This window comes from Zalophus californianus, chromosome 5 (genome assembly GCF_009762305.2).
Source record: "Zalophus californianus isolate mZalCal1 chromosome 5, mZalCal1.pri.v2, whole genome shotgun sequence".
Classification (NCBI taxonomy): domain Eukaryota; kingdom Metazoa; phylum Chordata; class Mammalia; order Carnivora; family Otariidae; genus Zalophus; species Zalophus californianus.
This window is the reverse complement of record NC_045599.1, coordinates 106,723,855-106,742,940: the sequence shown is the minus strand read 5'-3', so window position 1 is coordinate 106,742,940 and position 19,086 is coordinate 106,723,855. Positions and strand designations below refer to the sequence as shown.

Here is a 19,086-nt window from a genome sequence, read left to right as displayed (position 1 = left end):
ATTTTGTAGCATGTGTCAGGATTGACTTTCTTAATAAAGGTTGAATGACATTCTGTTGTTTGTATACATAACATTTCATTTGCCTGTGTATCTGCTGATGAGTCAAAACCCATTTTAAAGCTCTGATAGCACAATGACTTAACTGCTTGAATTTTAGGGGTTGCATCATTTTGTAATCAAATCGGGACTCACGACACTGTCGTGCTCTAAAACCCTGTAGAGGAGAGATCTGAAGGCTCAGAGACTCAGTAACTGATTTGTCTAAATTAACAGGAAAGTCCCACAGTTCACAGAACAGAAATTTCTATTGACTTTCCTTCCATAGACTCATAAATGTAGAGTGTTTCCCACTGTACATTTTCATCTCATTTGTTATGTTTCATTTGTTGTAAATTAAGCTAATCATTTTGTTTGCACAACAATTTGCTTTTTTAGGTTGTATTTAGGTTTAGTGAAAATTTTACTTTCCATGGCGAGTAATAGATTTGTTCAAATATTAACCTTGGGCAATGTGATTTGACAGTTCTTCAAAGAATATATACAACTAATTACAAGTGAAAATCATTTCAATTTCAATAATTAAAGAAAAACCTGCCAGCCCCGGATTATTCTCTTTCAACTCCTATCATAGACCTGTCCATCATTGTGGTCCCACACATGCCTGTTGACCAAATACCATGACTCAAAGAAGTGAACATCTCTTTTTTATTTGGGGTTTTATTCAGACTTTCTTTTAAAATAAAATTTACATAAACTCAGTTTCAAAAAAACTAATAGATGTTTACCAAAATAAAGAGATTTCTAGTATTTACTTCTGTAAATTACTTACATGGCTTATTATAAATGTTTTAAATAACAGCATGCTATTTTATTATTAGGATAAGATCACACCAACTTTAAAGGGCCTACCATGTTATGGAATCAAATCTCAAATGGAAGAAATGTATCTTAAAATTTATCTGGTCCCCACACTCAACCTGGGCTGAATCCACGTGGTGGTCAGTGGTCCTTTAGCCTTTGATGGAACACCCTCTGCCCTGTGTTATTCAAATTTTAGTCATCTGTACACCCCTGGCATGATTTGGGTCCTCCTTACTAGTTTTACTTAATTATTTTCCTTTTATAGGACTCTGTTTTCCTTTGATATTTTCAAAGAGAGATTTAACACTATGGGAAAAACCATGATGTCCCATGAATAGAAGGAAGGCATAGAGAATAACTATAGTGAGAGAGTAAGCTTGAAACCAACTCTGTCTTTGATAAAAATGGAAATGTGGAAGTATTGCAGAGGTATCGTCATTGTGGGCCCAAAATAAGACATTGTCTTTAACGTCATGAAAGGTAGAAGAGAATTGAAAGGCAGTAACTTTCATATATGTAGCACCGTGCTTTGTGACTCCCCAAGTCATCTTGCCTGCCCCTGAGTCCCAAACTTTGAATATAAATTTCATCCCCATCCAAGTTGACATAAAACTAACCATCACACTGCCGTTTGTATAGCATCATGCATTAAGTATCATGATTAACAGAATAAGCTGAGAATAGGTGAACAATTGATTCAAAGTATGATATACAACTTTTTGGAATGTGTAGACCCCCACATGTGACAAATTCAGTATTGTCCTGAGAATTTGAATTAAGCAGCTTAGAGATGGTAGTAAGTCACTGATGCGTGTTGGGTAATGATAATTAATGTAATAATAAATATTACATTTATTATTAACCATGTCAAAATAATAGCTAACACGGATATGGAGTATGCTGTTACTGCTTTTCTGACATTATCCAATCCTCGGAATTACCTAGAAAACAGCATCACGTTTTTATTGTATGGATGCAAAAGCTGCACAATAGAGGAGTTAAGTAATGTGTTTGGGTTTATGTGAAGCTTCTAAGAGGTAAGAATAGAATTCAAACTCAAGTAGTCTGATTCCAGGGTCCATATCATAATGTTTAGTTGACCCTAATCCCTACTCTACTCCCATTGAACCAATGAAAAGCATTGTAGAATATACAGGGTGGCCATAAATTCTGGAAACATAGGTGACTAATTGACTTATTTGAACATTTAATTAATTAATTAATACCCATATTAATTAATTGATACCCGTATTTGCCTGGTTAGAAGGTCACTCAGATTGGTTCCAACAGGATCCTGTGGGAGGTGGCAAAGGACTGCCTTGTCGATCATGTCTCTAGCTGGATTGGATGCTTAAACATGTGCAGTGGACTCTTCTGATATGCTCTAAGTGTAGGTTTATTCAAGAAAAAACAGACGAATCAGTCATCTGAAACAATGCATTACAGATACAAGTGCAAGGTTAAGGAAAATGTGTTACTACACCACATTCGTTACAATTTTTCAGTTCATTGAATTCTGCATTACTAGTGAGGAACAACATGTTGAACATTCATAATGTCATTGAGCACATGATACGTAGTAAAATAATACCATGAAGCCATTTTTATGTATATGCATCAAGGTTTACTTTAGGACCATATTGTATTTACCATCTTGGTTGTCAACCTTTTTCTGTCTCCTGCTTGGAGACAGTGTAGGGTCTGACTCTGAACACAGTATTTCGGATGCACTCTGGCCATGGTGAAGTAGGACCATCTTCCTGTTCTTCAACATTTGAGGTACTATAATCTAAGAGTATTGATCTTTCCTGCAGTCAGTTAACTAACTCAATGAACTCACGTTGACTTCGATATTCATTCATCTACAAACATTTTTCATACCTACCTTGTATGAGACACTGTTTTTGGCACTGACAGCACAATGGTGAGTAAAACAAAGGCTCTGCTCTCCTGGATCTTTTATTGAAGTAGGAGGAGACGGATCACAAAAACATAATCAAATAGATACATAGCACACATCAGATTGTGCCAAATAGATACATAGTACACATCAGGTCGTGCTAAATTAACAGAGAAAAAGAAAGCATCTCTGTTCTTTCTCCAAAGGCTAGAGAATGAAGAGGCTGAGTGTTAGCCCAGTGGGTATCTGGGGGAGGTAATTGCAGCCACAAGGAACAGGAAGGGCAAATGTCGTCCTGCCCCCGCCAGCCTGCCCCAGGAGGGGGAGGCACCTGACACCTGATTTATTTAAAGAATAGAAGGAGGCCAATGTCACTAGAGTAGAAATAACAATGGGATTGAGGAGAACCTGATAGGGAATAAAGATTAGAGAGAGAGCAGCAGAGCAGATCATGTGGAGTCTTGTAGTAAGGAATCTTAATTCAAGCCTTAGTTGTGATAGAAAGCAACTGAAGGATTTTTTTTTTTCCATGGGAGTGACATAATCTGTTTGAATTTGAAAAGGATTACTCTGGCAGCTTTGGGGCTAATAGACATTAAGAGAGCATGAGTGAAAGGGAAATCAATATGGACTACAACAGCTATTTTTATATGTCCAAGATAGGTTGGCTTTTAATTATCTGTTTTCTTTGATTTATAATTAAATTGCACTGCAGTCAGAAAATGTGTTCTGTATGACACTGTTTTTTGGTTTTTTTTTAATTCCTTTGTGAACTAGCCCAGCATTAATTTTTGCAAATGCTTTCGTGTATTTGAAAATAATGTAGATCCTCTATTTGTTGGGTGCAGAGTTCTCATATCCATTAGTTCATACTAGTTAAGTATTATTATTCAGATCATTCACATCCTTGCTATTATTCGGTCGACAGAGTCTATAATTTTCTAATAGATTTTTGTTAAAATCTCATACTAGATTTTGCCAAATTTACCTCATGCTTCTGACAAGTTTTAATTAATGTTTTTAAGCTACCTGTTAAACAGTTACATGTTTGGTACATAATGACATGTACCATGTATAGTTACATGTCTGGTCATGATTTGTATATCTTGTATAGCTTCTTTTTAGATTTGTAATTTTACATGTAGTTCCTACTTATGCATTAATGCTTTTTGCTTTATATACTACTTTGTCTGAATTAATATTTATACACCAGTTTTCTTTTAGTTAAATATTTGTGTGGAATATCTTTTGGCCATATTTTTATTTTCAACCTTTCCAAATATTTTTTATAAATAACGTTTTCTTTGATTTTTTTATATACATATTATGGATTTGTTTTAATTGCTACCATCTTGGTGGTTTGTGTATCTTCTCTATTCTCTTTATTTTTTATTTTATTTTTTTTAACTTTTATCTTTCGGGTGGATTAATTTTTTTTCTATTTCTTCTCTCTTCAGGTCTCAGGACCACAGATTGTATTGCAATTAATTTAATGACCACTTTCAATTTTTTTACCACTTTCTTTTTTAACATGTATACTTACTAGGTAATTACATCTTCCCTCTTAAGTATGATACAGACATCAGTTCACTTTACTACCCACTGGTCTTCCTAGCACATACTCCTCCTCTCCTGCGGTCCCTCTTCCCAGCCACAAACACAGACCTCCCAGCAGGAGTTTGGCTGTGCTCTCTTACATCACAGAAAACTCTTGAGGGTCCTTTGACTTTCTTGAGCTAAGCAGACAATCACCCCAGCCTGCTTCTAGCCCTCTGTGCCTGCAGGCCTGTGGCTCTGTCCTGTTTTCCATTTAGTGCCTCTCTTTCTGGTCCATGAAGATGATTATCCACATTATTGTGGTAAAATACACATAATACAACATAAAACTTACATTTTAATCAATTTAAAGTGTATAATTCAAGGGTGCCTAACTGGCTCCGTTGGAAGAACATGCAACTCTTGATCTCAGGGTGTATTAAATCTTAAAAAAAAAAAAAAAAGTAAAACTTAGCAGCATTAAGTGCATTCATGATGTCATACAGCCATCAGCACTGTCTGATGTCATACAACCATCAGTTGTCCACGACTTTTTTATCACCCTAAACAGAAACCCCATATCCCTTAGGAGTCATTCCCCAGTACTGTCTCTCCCCAGCCCCTGAAAACCACTAATCTGCTTTCTGTCTCTATGGATTTACCTATTCTGGACATTTAGTATAAATGGAATCATGTAGTATGTGGCCTTCTGTGTCTGGTTTCTTTCAGTTAGCATTATGTGTCCAAGGTTCATTCAGCTTGTAGCATGTATCCACACTTTATTCCTTATAATGTCAGAATGGTATTTCATTGTATGGATAGACAACATTTTGTTGATTCATTCATCTGTTGGTGGGCATTTGGGTTGTTTTTACCCTTTGGTTATCATGAATAGTGCTACTATGAATATTAGTGTACAAGTTTTTGTTTGAACACCTGTTTTCATTTCTTTTGAGTGTATACCTAGGAGTGGACTTGCTGAGTAATTCAGTAATTATATGTATAACTTATAGAGGAACTGACAAACTCTTTTTCTGTAGAGGCTGCATCATTTTACATTCCCACCAGCAATGTCTGAGAGTTCCAGTTCTCCACATCTTTGTCAACACTTGTTATTTGCGGATGATCATGATGGTGATGATGATGATGATGATGGTGGTTGCCATCTAGTGATGGTGAAGGGTTACCTGACTTTTTAAGCCAACTATGACTTACCGGTGTTCCATTTGCTATTGTTGTTACTGCTGTTGTTGTTACACTAACATTGTTCTACAGTAATGGAGCACAAGCACATCAAAGCATGACTCAATGTCTCCATTCTGATTACAACCTCATGTCAATTCTAGCCATGTTTTTTTCAGCAGACAACTGAGTTAAGCACCCAATATACCTGACTACATGACACTATTACTTTTCTGTAGAATGGAGAAGGAGATATATTTGTGAGCTAGTATAGACTTACACCAATTTAATCAAAGTTTACTTCAGCTGGTTTCCAACTTTAATATCTCCTCTTTGCAATCTAATTAATATAATGCAGACATTACTTAGTTAAATGAAGGCAGTAGAGAATGCATTTGATTTTTCTACAAGAACTGAGCTTTCTTTTCAGAGGATTAGTGACAACAACAAAATCACTTCTCTCCCTTTGACCTGCCCAAGAAATTAGAAATGTCTGACATGCCAAGAAGGAAATTAAAAGCACACAAAAATAATTTAGAAACTCACATATTGCCTATATTTTTCAATACATTTTTATTTAATAATGTCATGTTCTTTTATTAATTTATTTTTGTTTTATATTCATGATATTCATCATTATGAGCATATTGTATATTCATAATTTTTATGGTTATGAAAATAATACATGCTCACATTTTTTTATTTTTTGAGCAAGAAAATTGAAATCACATTTTCTGCTACTTAAGAGCTGTAAGGACTCGGGGGTCATGGCATGAAGGTCCCAGGACTACATTTGAATTACGAGCCTGGGTCCTAGGTCAGGTTCTGGGTGACCTGGGGATTATTACTGCTTCACCCTTCTATGACTCGGATAATTAACGTGGATACAAAGTACTGATACTCTGCCTCACGTATGAAATATTTTGTTTGAGTTCTCCCTTTTATTGTCTGCCTACACTTCATGAATTCCCCACGCAGGCAAACTTGGTCTAGGACTCCACAAGAATTAGTGTTTTCTGTCCTCACATTAAATCAACAGGTACCTAGCCTGTCTCCATTCTCCACGAGCCAGCCACTCCATGGCCCCTAGTGAGAAATGCTTCCATGTAAGGAACAGCCTCTCCCGTTGGATCTGTAGACACCTTCTGTAGTCCTGGTGCCTTTCAACACCTCCTTCATCACACCTGACAGCCATCGACCCTGCCTAGACACAAAATGCTATGCAGGACACTCCTCTTATTCTTATTCTTCTCCTCTTCTGGTATCATCGGGTACCATCACTGCACGTTACCATAACATATGCTGTACGTCTTACGTATATTATCTTACTACTCACAGCAACCTGAGGTGGGCGCGCTTCTCCCTGCACTTTACCTGACCAAGTTACCCACCTGCTTCACGCCGCCAGCATGTGGAAGAGCCAAGCTCCCTGCCTAGCTCACCTGCCCCAAATGAGGCTTTTCACCATCACGGATGCGGCAGAAACATTTCACATCCTGATAGCTCTGCCATTTTCTTAGGGCCGACAGAGCTTATCAATCATCGACATCAATGATTTGACACCCTTTCAAAAAATACATGTTGAAAGATACAAACGTGATGCTAAATTCCTTACATGTGCTATTGTAGTTCATCTTTTCAGCTCTGTGAGGGAGATACTGTTGTAACCCCTATTTTGCACATTATTATTCCCATTTTCCAAGTTGGGAGGTTGAGGCTGTGTGGTCTAGGGATACTAGCTCAAAAATGGGAAAAATGGGGTCTCAACTGGGGACCGTGTGCATCCAAAGCCCAACATAACCATGATAGCACATCACAAAGAAAGGTTACAGTCACCCCAAGGTTAGAAGTTTGGGCTGTGTCACTCAGATTTTTTGAGGTGAAGCCTCCACCAAGTCAGTCCGCATTAGGCTGAGCATATATCTCAGAGCACACTGCAGTGCTCCCACAACATAAGCCAGTTTGGTGCAGTGACTGTCTTTCTCTCTGGGTTAGCAATCCCAGCCTCTGCTTACACTGTTTTTTCTCTGAAAGGCTCCCGTCATCTTCACTCAGACTCTTCCTGAAAGATGCTTTTCAACTCCCTAGAATGCCACGTGCCATTCTGTGAAAGGTCAAGGTCCAACGCAAAAGGCCCTCACTGATGGAGGGAGGGAAACATGTGCGGACGGAGCTGAGGAATGTGTGGGGGCCAGCCACAAAGCCCGGGCTTGTGCTCCCAGATCTGGGGGTGTTCTTGGGCCCCTGCAAGTTCGCCACGGGTGGAAGAGCCCTGTTTGCAATTGTGGACAAAAGCCAGACAACTGTGGCCTACAGACTTTCTGCAGGAAAGGACAATGTGGAACAATTTTTGTCTCTATTCCTTTGTGTAACGTAGTATAGGAAAGCCTTTCGGCTTTCGGGTTGCTGTTGAGTTTTAATGCTGTCATATTAGAATTAGCTTGCCCTCATGGGGGAAAGCCTGAGCTGCCCCCTTGAGCTGCAATCTCTCTTTGTGTCCTGCATCTCCTCTGTGAAGATTTCTCTAACTGTGCCAACTAGCACCGAAGTTTTCCTTCCATCACAACTTAAGTCCCTTACAGCTCAGACTATGCACTCTAGGGTGGTAGAACAGGAGAGAAGTGCTCAGGTCTGGAATCCTGAGTCCTGCGTCCAATCTCTCTGCAACTTACCAGCATGTGGGCCCAGGCAACTCATGGCCCCCACACTTATCCTCAGTCTTCTCATCTATAAAATGGCAATTTTATAGACTCACTAGCTCACTAGCGTTATAGACATGAGCCAATCCGGCAGGTCTTATTGAGAGCCCATCATGTGTCAGGTTCTCTGCCAAGCCCTTTCATGGTTTTAAAGAGATAAAAGCCAGAGATATCTAAGTCAGAGCATATGTATTTAAAGCAGTCAAGGAGTGCCTGGGTGGCTCATTTGGTTAAGCAACAAACTCTTGATTTTGGCTCAGGTCATGAGCTCAGGGTCCTGGGATCGAGCCCCACGTCAGGCTCTGTGCTCAGCGGGGAGTCTACTTGTCCTTTCCCCCCCCCACCCCTCTCTCACTGATAAATAAATAAAATCTTTTAAAAAATTGAAAAATAAAGCAGTCAATAAGGTAGCATGTCCAAAAATAGGTCCTGTAGTGTTTTCTGTTCACATGTGGTTTAAGAAGAAAAAAAAAAATTCTTTTTTTTTTAAAGATTTTATTTATTTATTTCAGAGAAAGAGAGAATGAGAGATAGAGAGCACGAGAGGGAAGAGGGTCAGAGGGAGAAGCAGACTCCCCGCTGAGCAGGGAGCCCGATGTGGGACTCGATCCCGGGACTCCAGGATCATGACCTGAGCCGAAGGCAGTCGCTCAACCAACTGAGCCACCCAGGCACCCAAGAAGAAAAAAAAAATTCTATGATTAAGTAAATCTCAGAATTGTTGGTACACAAAGCTAACCAAATTATGTTGAGATAGAACTTCTCAGAGCTGACCATGTGCCATGCAGCTAGAAGGAGGGGGAAGGTATGTTCAATTTCCTAGGCTTCTTTGCCCAAAAAGACTTTTTGGGGGCAGATTTTTATTTGTAAGAGTGGCTACTCACATACTATGGAAGAGTTTTCTACAGAACACTAGGAAAAATCAGAAGGAAGGTTCAGGCAGTCACTGAAGCTGGTATTATTTTATATACTGTGAAGATGAAATTGTCACCCAAGATAATATATAGGAGAGTGCCCTGGACATTGACAACTGTCACCTGCATAGTCTGTCTCTGATCTCATAATGCTTTTGGACTATTACTTGAGTGCTAAGTGTTGTCTTTCCAAATACAGCAAGTATCAATTAAATGGCCCATAAGAGCAAAGAGGGTGGACGGATCTATCAGCTATTTAGGCATATCACAAACCACGGGGCCGGGGGGCAGGGGGCGGGTAGGGGACAGTACTTATTGGTGCATGAAACAGGCAGACAGTAGAACAGACCAGAAGGCTCTAAGATTCATGTATATTTGGGAATTGATATATGATGAAGGTGGCACCACATATCAGTGGAGAAAAGAGCATTCTCTTGGTAGATAGTGTTGAGGAAAAAGGCTTTCCTATGGATTCCCACCTATGTACCAAAGTGGATTCCAGGGACGGTAAAGACGTAGTAAGAGAAGTAAAACTCAAGTGTTTTTTGGAAGAGAATATAAAGAACGAAGTGAGTCAGGCAAGGATTTCTTTACAAAATCCCAAGAAACTAACCTTAAGGAGAAACAAATAATTTTCTTACATCAAAGTTAAATACCCCCATTCATCAGAGGACAGCGTGGGCAAAGGGAACACAGCTGATAGCAGAACTGTGGGACCTGTTTCCCTCCATCCCTTGCTTATCAGTCTCCAACCACATTGGCCTTTCTCGCTATCCCTTTTATATACCAACCTCCTTCCTGCCTCAGGGCTGGTATACTTGTCTGTTGTTCTGCCTAAAACATTTTCTCTTCTTGATTCACCTAATTTCTACTCATCCCTGTGATCTCAGCCAAAATGTCTTTCCCTTAGAAAGGCCTTCCCTGACTGCACTCTCCTTTCACCTTCTACTTTGTGTTCATTGCATTCCTTGCAGCTGCAAGTAGATAATCATTTGTGGAACTCTGAACTTGGTGTCCCTCTCCCCTACTAGGTGGTGTGTAAGCTCCGGGAGACCAGAGGCTACCTCCTCAGTACTTGGCACAGTGCTCTATGCCTAGAAGATACCTTTAAAATGTTAATAGAATGAGTTGAGGAGGGTCACTTGAAAGAGGACATATCCCATACCACATGCTACATGGATGCTGCGAGCATAGGGAAGATTCCAGCATACCTTAACCTTTATGTCACCAAGAATTTGGGGTAATTACTTGTGTTCCTGCTTCTCTCTGTCATCTGGAGACTCAACATCTCAACTCTCATTTGTATCACCTGCAGTTCCTTGTACTGCATTAGGTGGTACACAGATACTCGTTGATTATATATCTATCCTGCTTCCTCCCACCACACTAGGTTTCCTATATTTGGACTATCACATCAACCATGTTTAGTGACTTGCCTTCTGAAAACTCTCTTTGACAGTTGGCGTCAGCCTCCATTTAATTACTTCTTTTGTTGACAACTCTCATTCTCTGTTGACTCTTAATTTAATCTGAGCATTCAGTTATTCAACAAATATTTACTGCAAACCTAGTGGGTGCCAGGAATGTGCCAGGCACTAGAAAATCTGGCAGTCCCCCTCCAGCATTGACATGCTAACATGACACCTCAAAGGAATCACTGAACAGAGCAGCTCAACTTAGTTAAATATTGAGAGAGTCCTAAATGCACCCAAATTTGGGCACAGCGCAGAGAGTACTGAACAGGCACACTACAGTGCCAAAGCTGGACCAGTTCCCAGGTTATTTTGAGTAAGTGCTTCCAAGTGTGGCTTCATTATTCAGGACTGGAAAACTCTTCAAAATAATAGAAATCTACCCAAGCATCATTATGAAAAGACATTCTTAAGTAAAATAAAAAATAACCATACTCTGTTATTGTTTTTAAATACTTGTCATGCTCTTGAAAGGGTCAATTCAGAGACAACTAAAGCATCCTGTTCAGATTAATAGAGACATTGGAAGCTTGCTAAAGATAAACTTACAGACTACCCTTCAGAGATGATTTTGATGACAAATCTAAGTTGGTGTCAGTTTGTTTTTTTTCTAGTCATATCAAGAGTATTATTACTTAATGAACATTGATTGCTGGAGCCAGTATATTGTGATACCTACTGCAAAGAGGTGTGGTCTTCTGATGACAGTGTTTTGTGTAAGCTGACCAGGGAAGGATGATACTGTATAGAGAGCCTTGGAAGGAGGATTGTCTGTGAAAGACCCGCCCACCATTGTTTATTTTAGTATTCCTAAAGATAAAATCCCAGGGAAATGGATTTAAGGGAGAATCTCCCATTAATGTTATCAACCCCAAAGTGAGGTCACATTTCCATAATGGAGTAAGCTTCCTGCCTACTCAGAGAAGGCTGGCTTCCTAAAGTTTCTTCCCAAAGGTCTGGAAGAAAGGAAGTCACTAGGTGCAACCACCTTTAAGGAGTAGGGTGTTAACTATGAAAATTTTTTGGAATTCTTGTACACGAGAAATGTGTTTATTCGCTCCCATTTGTTTATTCAATAACTTATTTATATCAGTCTGGACTAATGGACATTTATTTTATCCTTTGGGTTATAATTCAATACTACATTCTATATTTTCTTGAAATTATTCCAGCTTTGTGGGGTGCCTGGGTGGCTCATTCGGTTAAGCGGCTGCCTTCGGCTCAGGTCATGATCTCAGGGTCCTGGGATCGAGCCCTGCATCGGGCTCCCTGCTCTGCGGGGAGTCTGCTTCTCCCTCTCCCTCTGCCTGCCGCTCTGCCTACTTGTGCTCGCTATCTCTCTGTCAAATAAATAAATAAAATATTTAAAAAAAAGAAATTATTCCAGCTTTGGCTATTACACACTCTTTCAGTTGTCTCCTGTGTCCCTTTGTCCTGCTCTGTTAATTATGAGGTGTTTTTCTGTTTGCTGTTTTTATTTGGTTTTTGAGCACTTCCTTTCTTTCTGGCACTCAAGATGTTCCCGGTCATCTTTTATATTTCATGCCTCAGCTCTAGAATCAGCATTTTCCAAGGGGCCCTCCTTATGTAGGTTTTGTTTGTTTTTTTCTTATAGTTGATGGAGGTATTTTGGTAGCCACTATGCTAGGCACTTGATACATACTGTCTTTCTTAATCCTCCTATCAACACTAGTATGTAGCCTTTGACTTCATTTCATAAGTATAGAAACTGGGGCTCAAAGAAAAGAAATGACTTACCCAAGGGCACACAGTAAGAAAGCAGAGCTGTGATTCCCCCTCAAATCTGTCTGACTCCAGAGCTCACACCCTGAACCCTGGCTGCACAAGGGCCAGCCTCCCTTGTTAGTGAAGCTAACACCAGGTGGAATCTAGCTGTTGCAAACCACCCTGAAAGGGCAAAAGCCAGTGAACCATACTCTGGAAGACCTCTCAGAACTCTAGCCACACTGATCCCTTCCTTCTCTGAACTTCGCGCTGATCGTTGAAAGCCTTCCCTGACTGTGGAAGGTGCTGATGTGCTGTGTTATGGTTTTTTCCGTTTAACTAAATGCCCAGATCAGACTGTTAGCTCCTCAGCAAAATCTACTACCATGTAAGATTATCAAAAGAAGTAACTTCTAGAAACCATATGCCTTCAGAACAGACTGGGGTGCTAGAGCTGCCATCAAAGGCAAATATTCAAATCCCTGCCTTTCATACAGGAAAGGATAGATGTCCACTGAAGGGATATCACATTGTTTTCATGGTTATATTGCATCAATTCAGTCTCCCCCTGGGCAAGGAGCTTCTCAAAGATAAAGGTCGTATCTTCCGCATTCTTCAGGGCCTGAGACAGTGTGTATGTTCTAGGCACTCATGTAGTGTGTGTAAAATGCTTAAGAAAGCTCTTGAGTCCTGAGCAGAGACTGCCTGTCCTTGATTTACACACAATTTTAACCTGCTTTCCTCTGAAGAAGGCAGTAGTATGAGGTGGCTCTAGAGGTAGACAGACTGACAGCTTCATTCAAAAACCCCACTGATGGGGGTGCCTGGATGGTGCCGTTAGTTAAGCGTCTGACTCTTGATTTTGGCTCAGGTCATGATCTCAGGGTTGTGAGATCCACCCCTGAGTTGTGCTCTGCAATGGGCATGGATCCTGCTTAAGATTCTCTCTCTCCCTTGCTCTCCTTTCCTCCTCCCCTGACTTGCATGCTTGCTCGCTCTCTCTGTCTCTCTCTTGCTTTCTTGCTCTCAAAAAAAAAAAAAAAAGATTCAAAAACCCCACTGAAAAAAGACAGTGAATGGAGAACAGAAGTGAAAAGGAGTAAACATACATGGTCACAGAGAAAGGGAGAGAAAACAGTTGAGAGAGAATGATGGAGAAAGCAGGTAGATGAGAGCTAGACATGCCTCTAGGATTGAAACCCATTCCAGGAAGTGAGTGAGACAGGGCCACTTATCCATGAGGCATTTTTAAGTACAGTGTCTGGGGCCCGCAGAAGTCAACAGGGACCTGGACTGGTCAAAACTCTGCACAAAGACCCTTCACTTTGACTCTCCATCTCTCCCCAGCTCCCATCCCCAGTTGACCCAGTTAGATAATAAGTACCTCCTCCCAAGCTCACAGAAGATAGGAGGATTGTTTTCTAGAAATTTGACAGGGCACCTCAGTCGCTTAAGCATCTGCCTTCAGCTCAGGTCATGATCCCAGAGTGCTGGGATCGAGTCCCCCATCGGGCTCCCTGCTCAGTGGGGAGTCTCCTTCTCCCTCTCCCTCTGCCTCTCCCTGCTGCTCGTGCTCTCTCTCAGTCGCTCTCTCAAATAAATATATAAAATCTTAAAAAAAAGAAAAGAAAAAGTTTGACCAGAGGACCTCTGAGCTCTGGACATTAGGCATAGATGAGGTCAGGAATGAAGCATGAAAATGGGTTTAACTAAAAGTCTGTCCCTGAACAGCAAAATGCCCAGCCCCCTTCCCCTCTGACACTCAGAACTCCTATATCAAAAGTTACACCCACCCCTTTCCTAGCAGGAGTTAGAGATTTCTTTTTTGATGAGATTAGCCCACGGGCACTAGACTGCCCACTGCTACTGACATCTGGACACTCTCCACTGAGTTAGCCAAACCCCCACTACTGTGCCCTATGGCAAGGTTCACCCGTCTAGAAACACAGAGCTTCCAGCCAGCGTTTTTTACTCTCATGGAAGACAAAAGAGCACATCCATCAAACAAGGAAGGAATGGCATAAAAATGAAGGGTCAAAAAAATAAGAAAATGCTCTTGAAAACTAAGGGTATGATAGTACAAAATTTTTAAAAATAACAGAAAAATTGGAACTTAAAGTATGACCCCCAAAATAGAAATTAAAGAAAAAGGATTAAACAGGAGGAGAGAAAAAGAGAAAATTTAGAAAATAAAGCTTTTTTTTTAAATGAAGCATTTACGGGCCCCAGGGAAAGAAAAAAAATGTACAAGAAAGCAAAGGACATGTAGTTAAAGAAAACTACTTGGCACAGCTGTGGACAGTATACACCTAATCATAGTAATGTAGATTCTGAATATTGGTTTTACCAAAGTTGTAAGGACAAGTCCATACCATTGCAGAAATTCAGTGGATAACCTCTAAAGTTGATAAATCAAGAGATAGTGTGGAAGCATATTCAGGGCCTCAGAGAGAAAAACATGTGGAGGAACATCCTGGCAAGTTGAAAGCTCTTGCAGTGGTAAGACATATGAGCCGTTGCTCTTTGATTAGAAGCTTTATAAATACTTAACATTTAATACTTGTTTTGATATAAGAATAAATAATACTTTAAAAAAAAATAAGACACGCTAATTTTAAAATGTCAGCCTGATGGAGCCATTTCGTGTTCAAGCAGCCGCATGCCTCTGATAGCCCCTGGAGGGCATCATAGAACAAATAATGTTCATGTCAGTGGTCTTGAGTGATCCAGAAAAGGTTTGATTTTGTTCTGCTTTAGAGAAACAGATGTGAAAGGGATTCTGCTGCAAGCTTTAGTTATTTGGGGGAGAGTACCCATGTGGACTGCCCTCCACTCCCAGTGTGGGAAGAATTGTGCTTGCTTCCCTTCCCCATCTCCCGGCTGGGCTCACCCTGTGGCCAGAAGAATCGAGGGCTGACTGGCCTCAGACTGACTTGACCTGGTCCAGAGCTCTGATCTTCATCAGAAGCCGTGGATCTGCCAGGCTCCTTTCTGGCCCGCAGAACTGGTCAGCCAGCAGGTCCCTGCAAGCCCTTGCACACGTGACACATAGTGAGCAGTTGTGTCAGCCGCAAGCTCGCTGATCATATCCATGTTGGTGGTGGAGAGTGCACAGAATGACCCACAGAGCAGTTAAGTGATTTCCTCAAGGTCACACACCGGTCAGTGGCAGCAGAGTATATACTATTCTCTCACTCCACGTAGCCCTTCTCTCTGCAGTGCCAGCTTGCTGAATATAAGAAGAATTAGTACATTAACTTCTAGAAACATAAAACCTCCTGTCCGGGTTCCAGGTTCCGAATCCTTACATTACTTGAATTGATTTGCAGTTTTAAGTAGAACTGTTGAGCAGTGCCAAAAGCAATGTCAAAGAAACTATTTTAGGCTAATATTTGTTACGTAATGGACAGAAGATAGAAGCCTGTGACAGTATTAAATTTCTTCTTCTCTTAGCTAATTAAAAAATGAAGCAAAAAGTTTACCATCAGGCAGAATTTTAACTTGAAGCCATTGCAGGGGATTCCAGTGAATCAGCAGCTGCCCTGATGAGACAGAAGACACCGTCTCTTTCCCTGACACTCAGACAACAGCTCTGGCCCGAGGAGATCTGGTTCTCCAGGGCCTGGGCAGGACATGGGTATAGGTCATGCGTTTTAGAAGTTCACCTTGGGCCAGAGCTACTGTCCTAGTGTCAGGGAGAGAGATGGTGACTTCTGTCCCATCAGGGCAGCCCCTGATGCACGGCAGTCCCCCACAGGGGCTTGGGTGAGGAGACCATGACTCCAGGCCTTCAGTTTATGGAAGGAATGCCATCCTGGTGGCTCCCTGTCCCAGCTAGCCAGTCACTCTGCCACATGCGGCTGTTCGGCTGAGCTCATGAATCCCCTCCTACGTCCTGCCAGCTTTAGAAGGAAAAAGACAAGAGACGCTCATCCCACAACCTTCTTCCCTCCATGACCTCCTTTTTTCATTTCATCTTGGTGAAACCTATCTATATTCTTTTTAAGGCTCAGCTGAAGCATTCACAAACATCTCCTTTGCTTCCCACTCCATAGCCTCAAGCTATGAATAATCTTACCCTTCAGGAAGGTTCCCTACATACTTTGTTGGAGGCTCCTTAATCACCCGGGATGGTTCTCTGTCTAGTATTATTTGTGTGTCCATCCTGTTGATCCCATTAGATCGTAAGACTTTAAAAATAAAAAGGAGGGACGCCTGGGTGGCTCAGTCGTTAAGCGTCTGCCTTCGGCTCAGGTCATGATCCCGGGGTCCTGGGATCGAGCCCCACATTGGGCTCCCTGCTCCGCGGGAAGCCTGCTTCTCCCTCTCCCACTCCCCCTGCTTGTGTTCCCTCTCTTGCTATGTCTCTGTCAAATAAATAAATGAAATCTTTAAAAAATAAAAATAAAAAGGAGTCTTACTTATCTTTGCTTTCCGCACCGCTGTTAGGACGATGGTTTTTCTGGGCTTGGGACTCAGTGCATAGTGGTATTATAGAATTTTCAGGCAGATAAATGCCATGTGGTAACAAAGGTTTAGAAAGAAGAGAATGACTACTCACATTCCTTTCTTCTGATAACAGCTATCCAGATACTGAGGCGTTCTGGCAGCAATTCAGGGAGAACTTCTAAGTCAGGGATTGACAAACTGTGGCCTATGGGCTAAATTTGGCCCCTCTACCTGTTCTCATTTGGCCAATGAAATCAGAAGAGTTCTTCCATTTTTAAATGATTAGGGGAAAGAAGGAAGAAGAACATTCTAGAATACAGTAAGATTATGTTAAATTTAAAACTATTTGAAATTCAAACGTCACTGTCCATGGATAAGGTTTTACTGGAATACAGCCATACCCATTTGTCTGTGTACAGTCTGTGATGGTTTGGCACCAAAACAGCAGTTAGAAGTTGAGCAGTTACCGCAGAGATCATACATCCCACAAAACCCAAAATATTTACTATCAGACCCTTTGCAGAAAAAGTATGCCCCCCCCACCTCTGAGTCATTCTCAGAAATGCCTGCTGCAATATGAAATGGACTGGGGTGCTCTTTTTGACAAAGGAAACATTGGATAAAGGCACAGGGAACATTTCGGTCTAAATTGCACGTGGATTCTTACAGCCAGGGAAGAGGCCAGAGGAGCTGACCCTGGGTATTTTCCACATGCTTTCTGCTCTCCAGTTAGGACTCTCCATGGTTCCTTTGGAAAAATTACAAACTAGAAAGTGTGAAATTAGGAGATTACCAATCGTTCCTGATCACTCTATGTACCAAAGGTAACTTACATCTGTAGTAAGATCTAAAGGACTCTTTGTCGCTGGGTTGCCTCTGATTCAACTGTGTGTGTGTGTGTGTGTGTGTGTGTGTGTTAGGGAAATCTATTTTGAGTGCGTGTTGGTCTCTGTGGGTCTCTTCGGAGGAAATCCATTTTGGATGAATGCCAATTATCATATATGTGGGGATCATGAAGACATTTGGAGATTTCACATAAAGACACATCAATTAGCACTTGGTGAAGGCCAGTTCAGCCCCTTGGGGAGTTGTGATTACAGTTATTTGTTTCAAAATTTGCCATTTTCATGTGTTTCTCTTATTTTCTTATTACAGGGTAATGCCCTATACTTCAAATCAGCCAGAAATGTTACAGTGAACATTCTCAATGACCAGACTAAAGTGCTAACTCAGCTCATCACAGGTAAGAAACTAAAGGACTTGGCAGGGCCCGGTCCACCCTAAGCACTCAGAAAACATAGAGCCAAAGACTGAATGAAATACGACGTGAACTAAAGAAAGAAATGCACGCTAACATGTTTTACAGGGTGGAGAAGGAGGTAGCATGTGTGCCATGATTCTACTAAAGGGTAAAGACTCATCATATAAACACATTTAACTTATGCAAATCCAACAATACTCATTTAGAGGGGCAATAAGCTATTTTTCATGTAACATGGCTCCTAAACATAAGCCAGCTGCTTCATCTGGTGCTCAACAACAGAAAAGCTCTCTGCTCCCATGCTGGAGGACAAGCTGGCTGGGTTGGATTAATTGAGAGAGAGAGAACACAATATACACAAAACCCTGCACACAGACTTTATGGGGCATAAAGGGGATTTTTAAAGGTAATTTGAATCCATGCCATGTTTGCGATGTGTGCTGACTTTGAACCTGACTCAGCTGCACAATGCAGAGGTACCTCCTTTGATTATGTTTGTGTGGTTCCTTTCATCCGAGCAGATCTGCTCCTAACAGTTGCGGAAAGCACCCACTGGGCTTTTAAGCTGCGTATTCCTAAAATTTAAACAAGGATTGGTTATTCATGTAATGATTCTAATGATAAGCCTGGGCCTTACAGTCATGGGAATGTGTTGAGTGGTATGACCCCTGCCCCCAGTGTAGGTTATGAGCCACAGTAAACAGGAGCCATTAGGCATCCTCACAGATGAAGGGAAAAGCGGTATGCATCTGAATAGCATTGTTACGCTTCCAGAGAGAAAATGCCATTTGTTTGGCTTCAGGGCTGAGAGAGAAGTATACAGATGGACATTTTGATAAGCCAGTTGCCCAAATACCCTGGAACCATTACTGTGACTGAAACATCTGGCGCCCCTGCTGATAAACACGCCACGGAGAAACAGGTGCTTTGTGCCCTGAGGCTTGCGGGGGGAGGGGGGGGGGGGGAAAGGGTCTCTGTGCCCTGCAGGAGCACTGCATCCGATGTCTGAAGAGTCACAGCCAGTGGGTGACTTGGACGGTCTACCAGTGGTGGAAGGAGCCACCGCACGGCACAGTGCCTAATCCGT

General features: G+C 41.4%; 1 protein-coding gene across 1 annotated transcript in view; it reads left to right on the top strand.

Annotated features, from left to right (window-relative positions):
* Positions 1-19,086, top strand: part of SGCD (sarcoglycan delta) — a 386,661-nt gene that overhangs the window by 215,897 nt on the left and 151,678 nt on the right. The window contains exon 4 of the mRNA XM_027606658.2: positions 17,894-17,981. Within this exon, the coding sequence (XP_027462459.1) occupies positions 17,894-17,981 (88 nt within the window). The remainder of the gene's footprint in view (positions 1-17,893; positions 17,982-19,086) is intronic.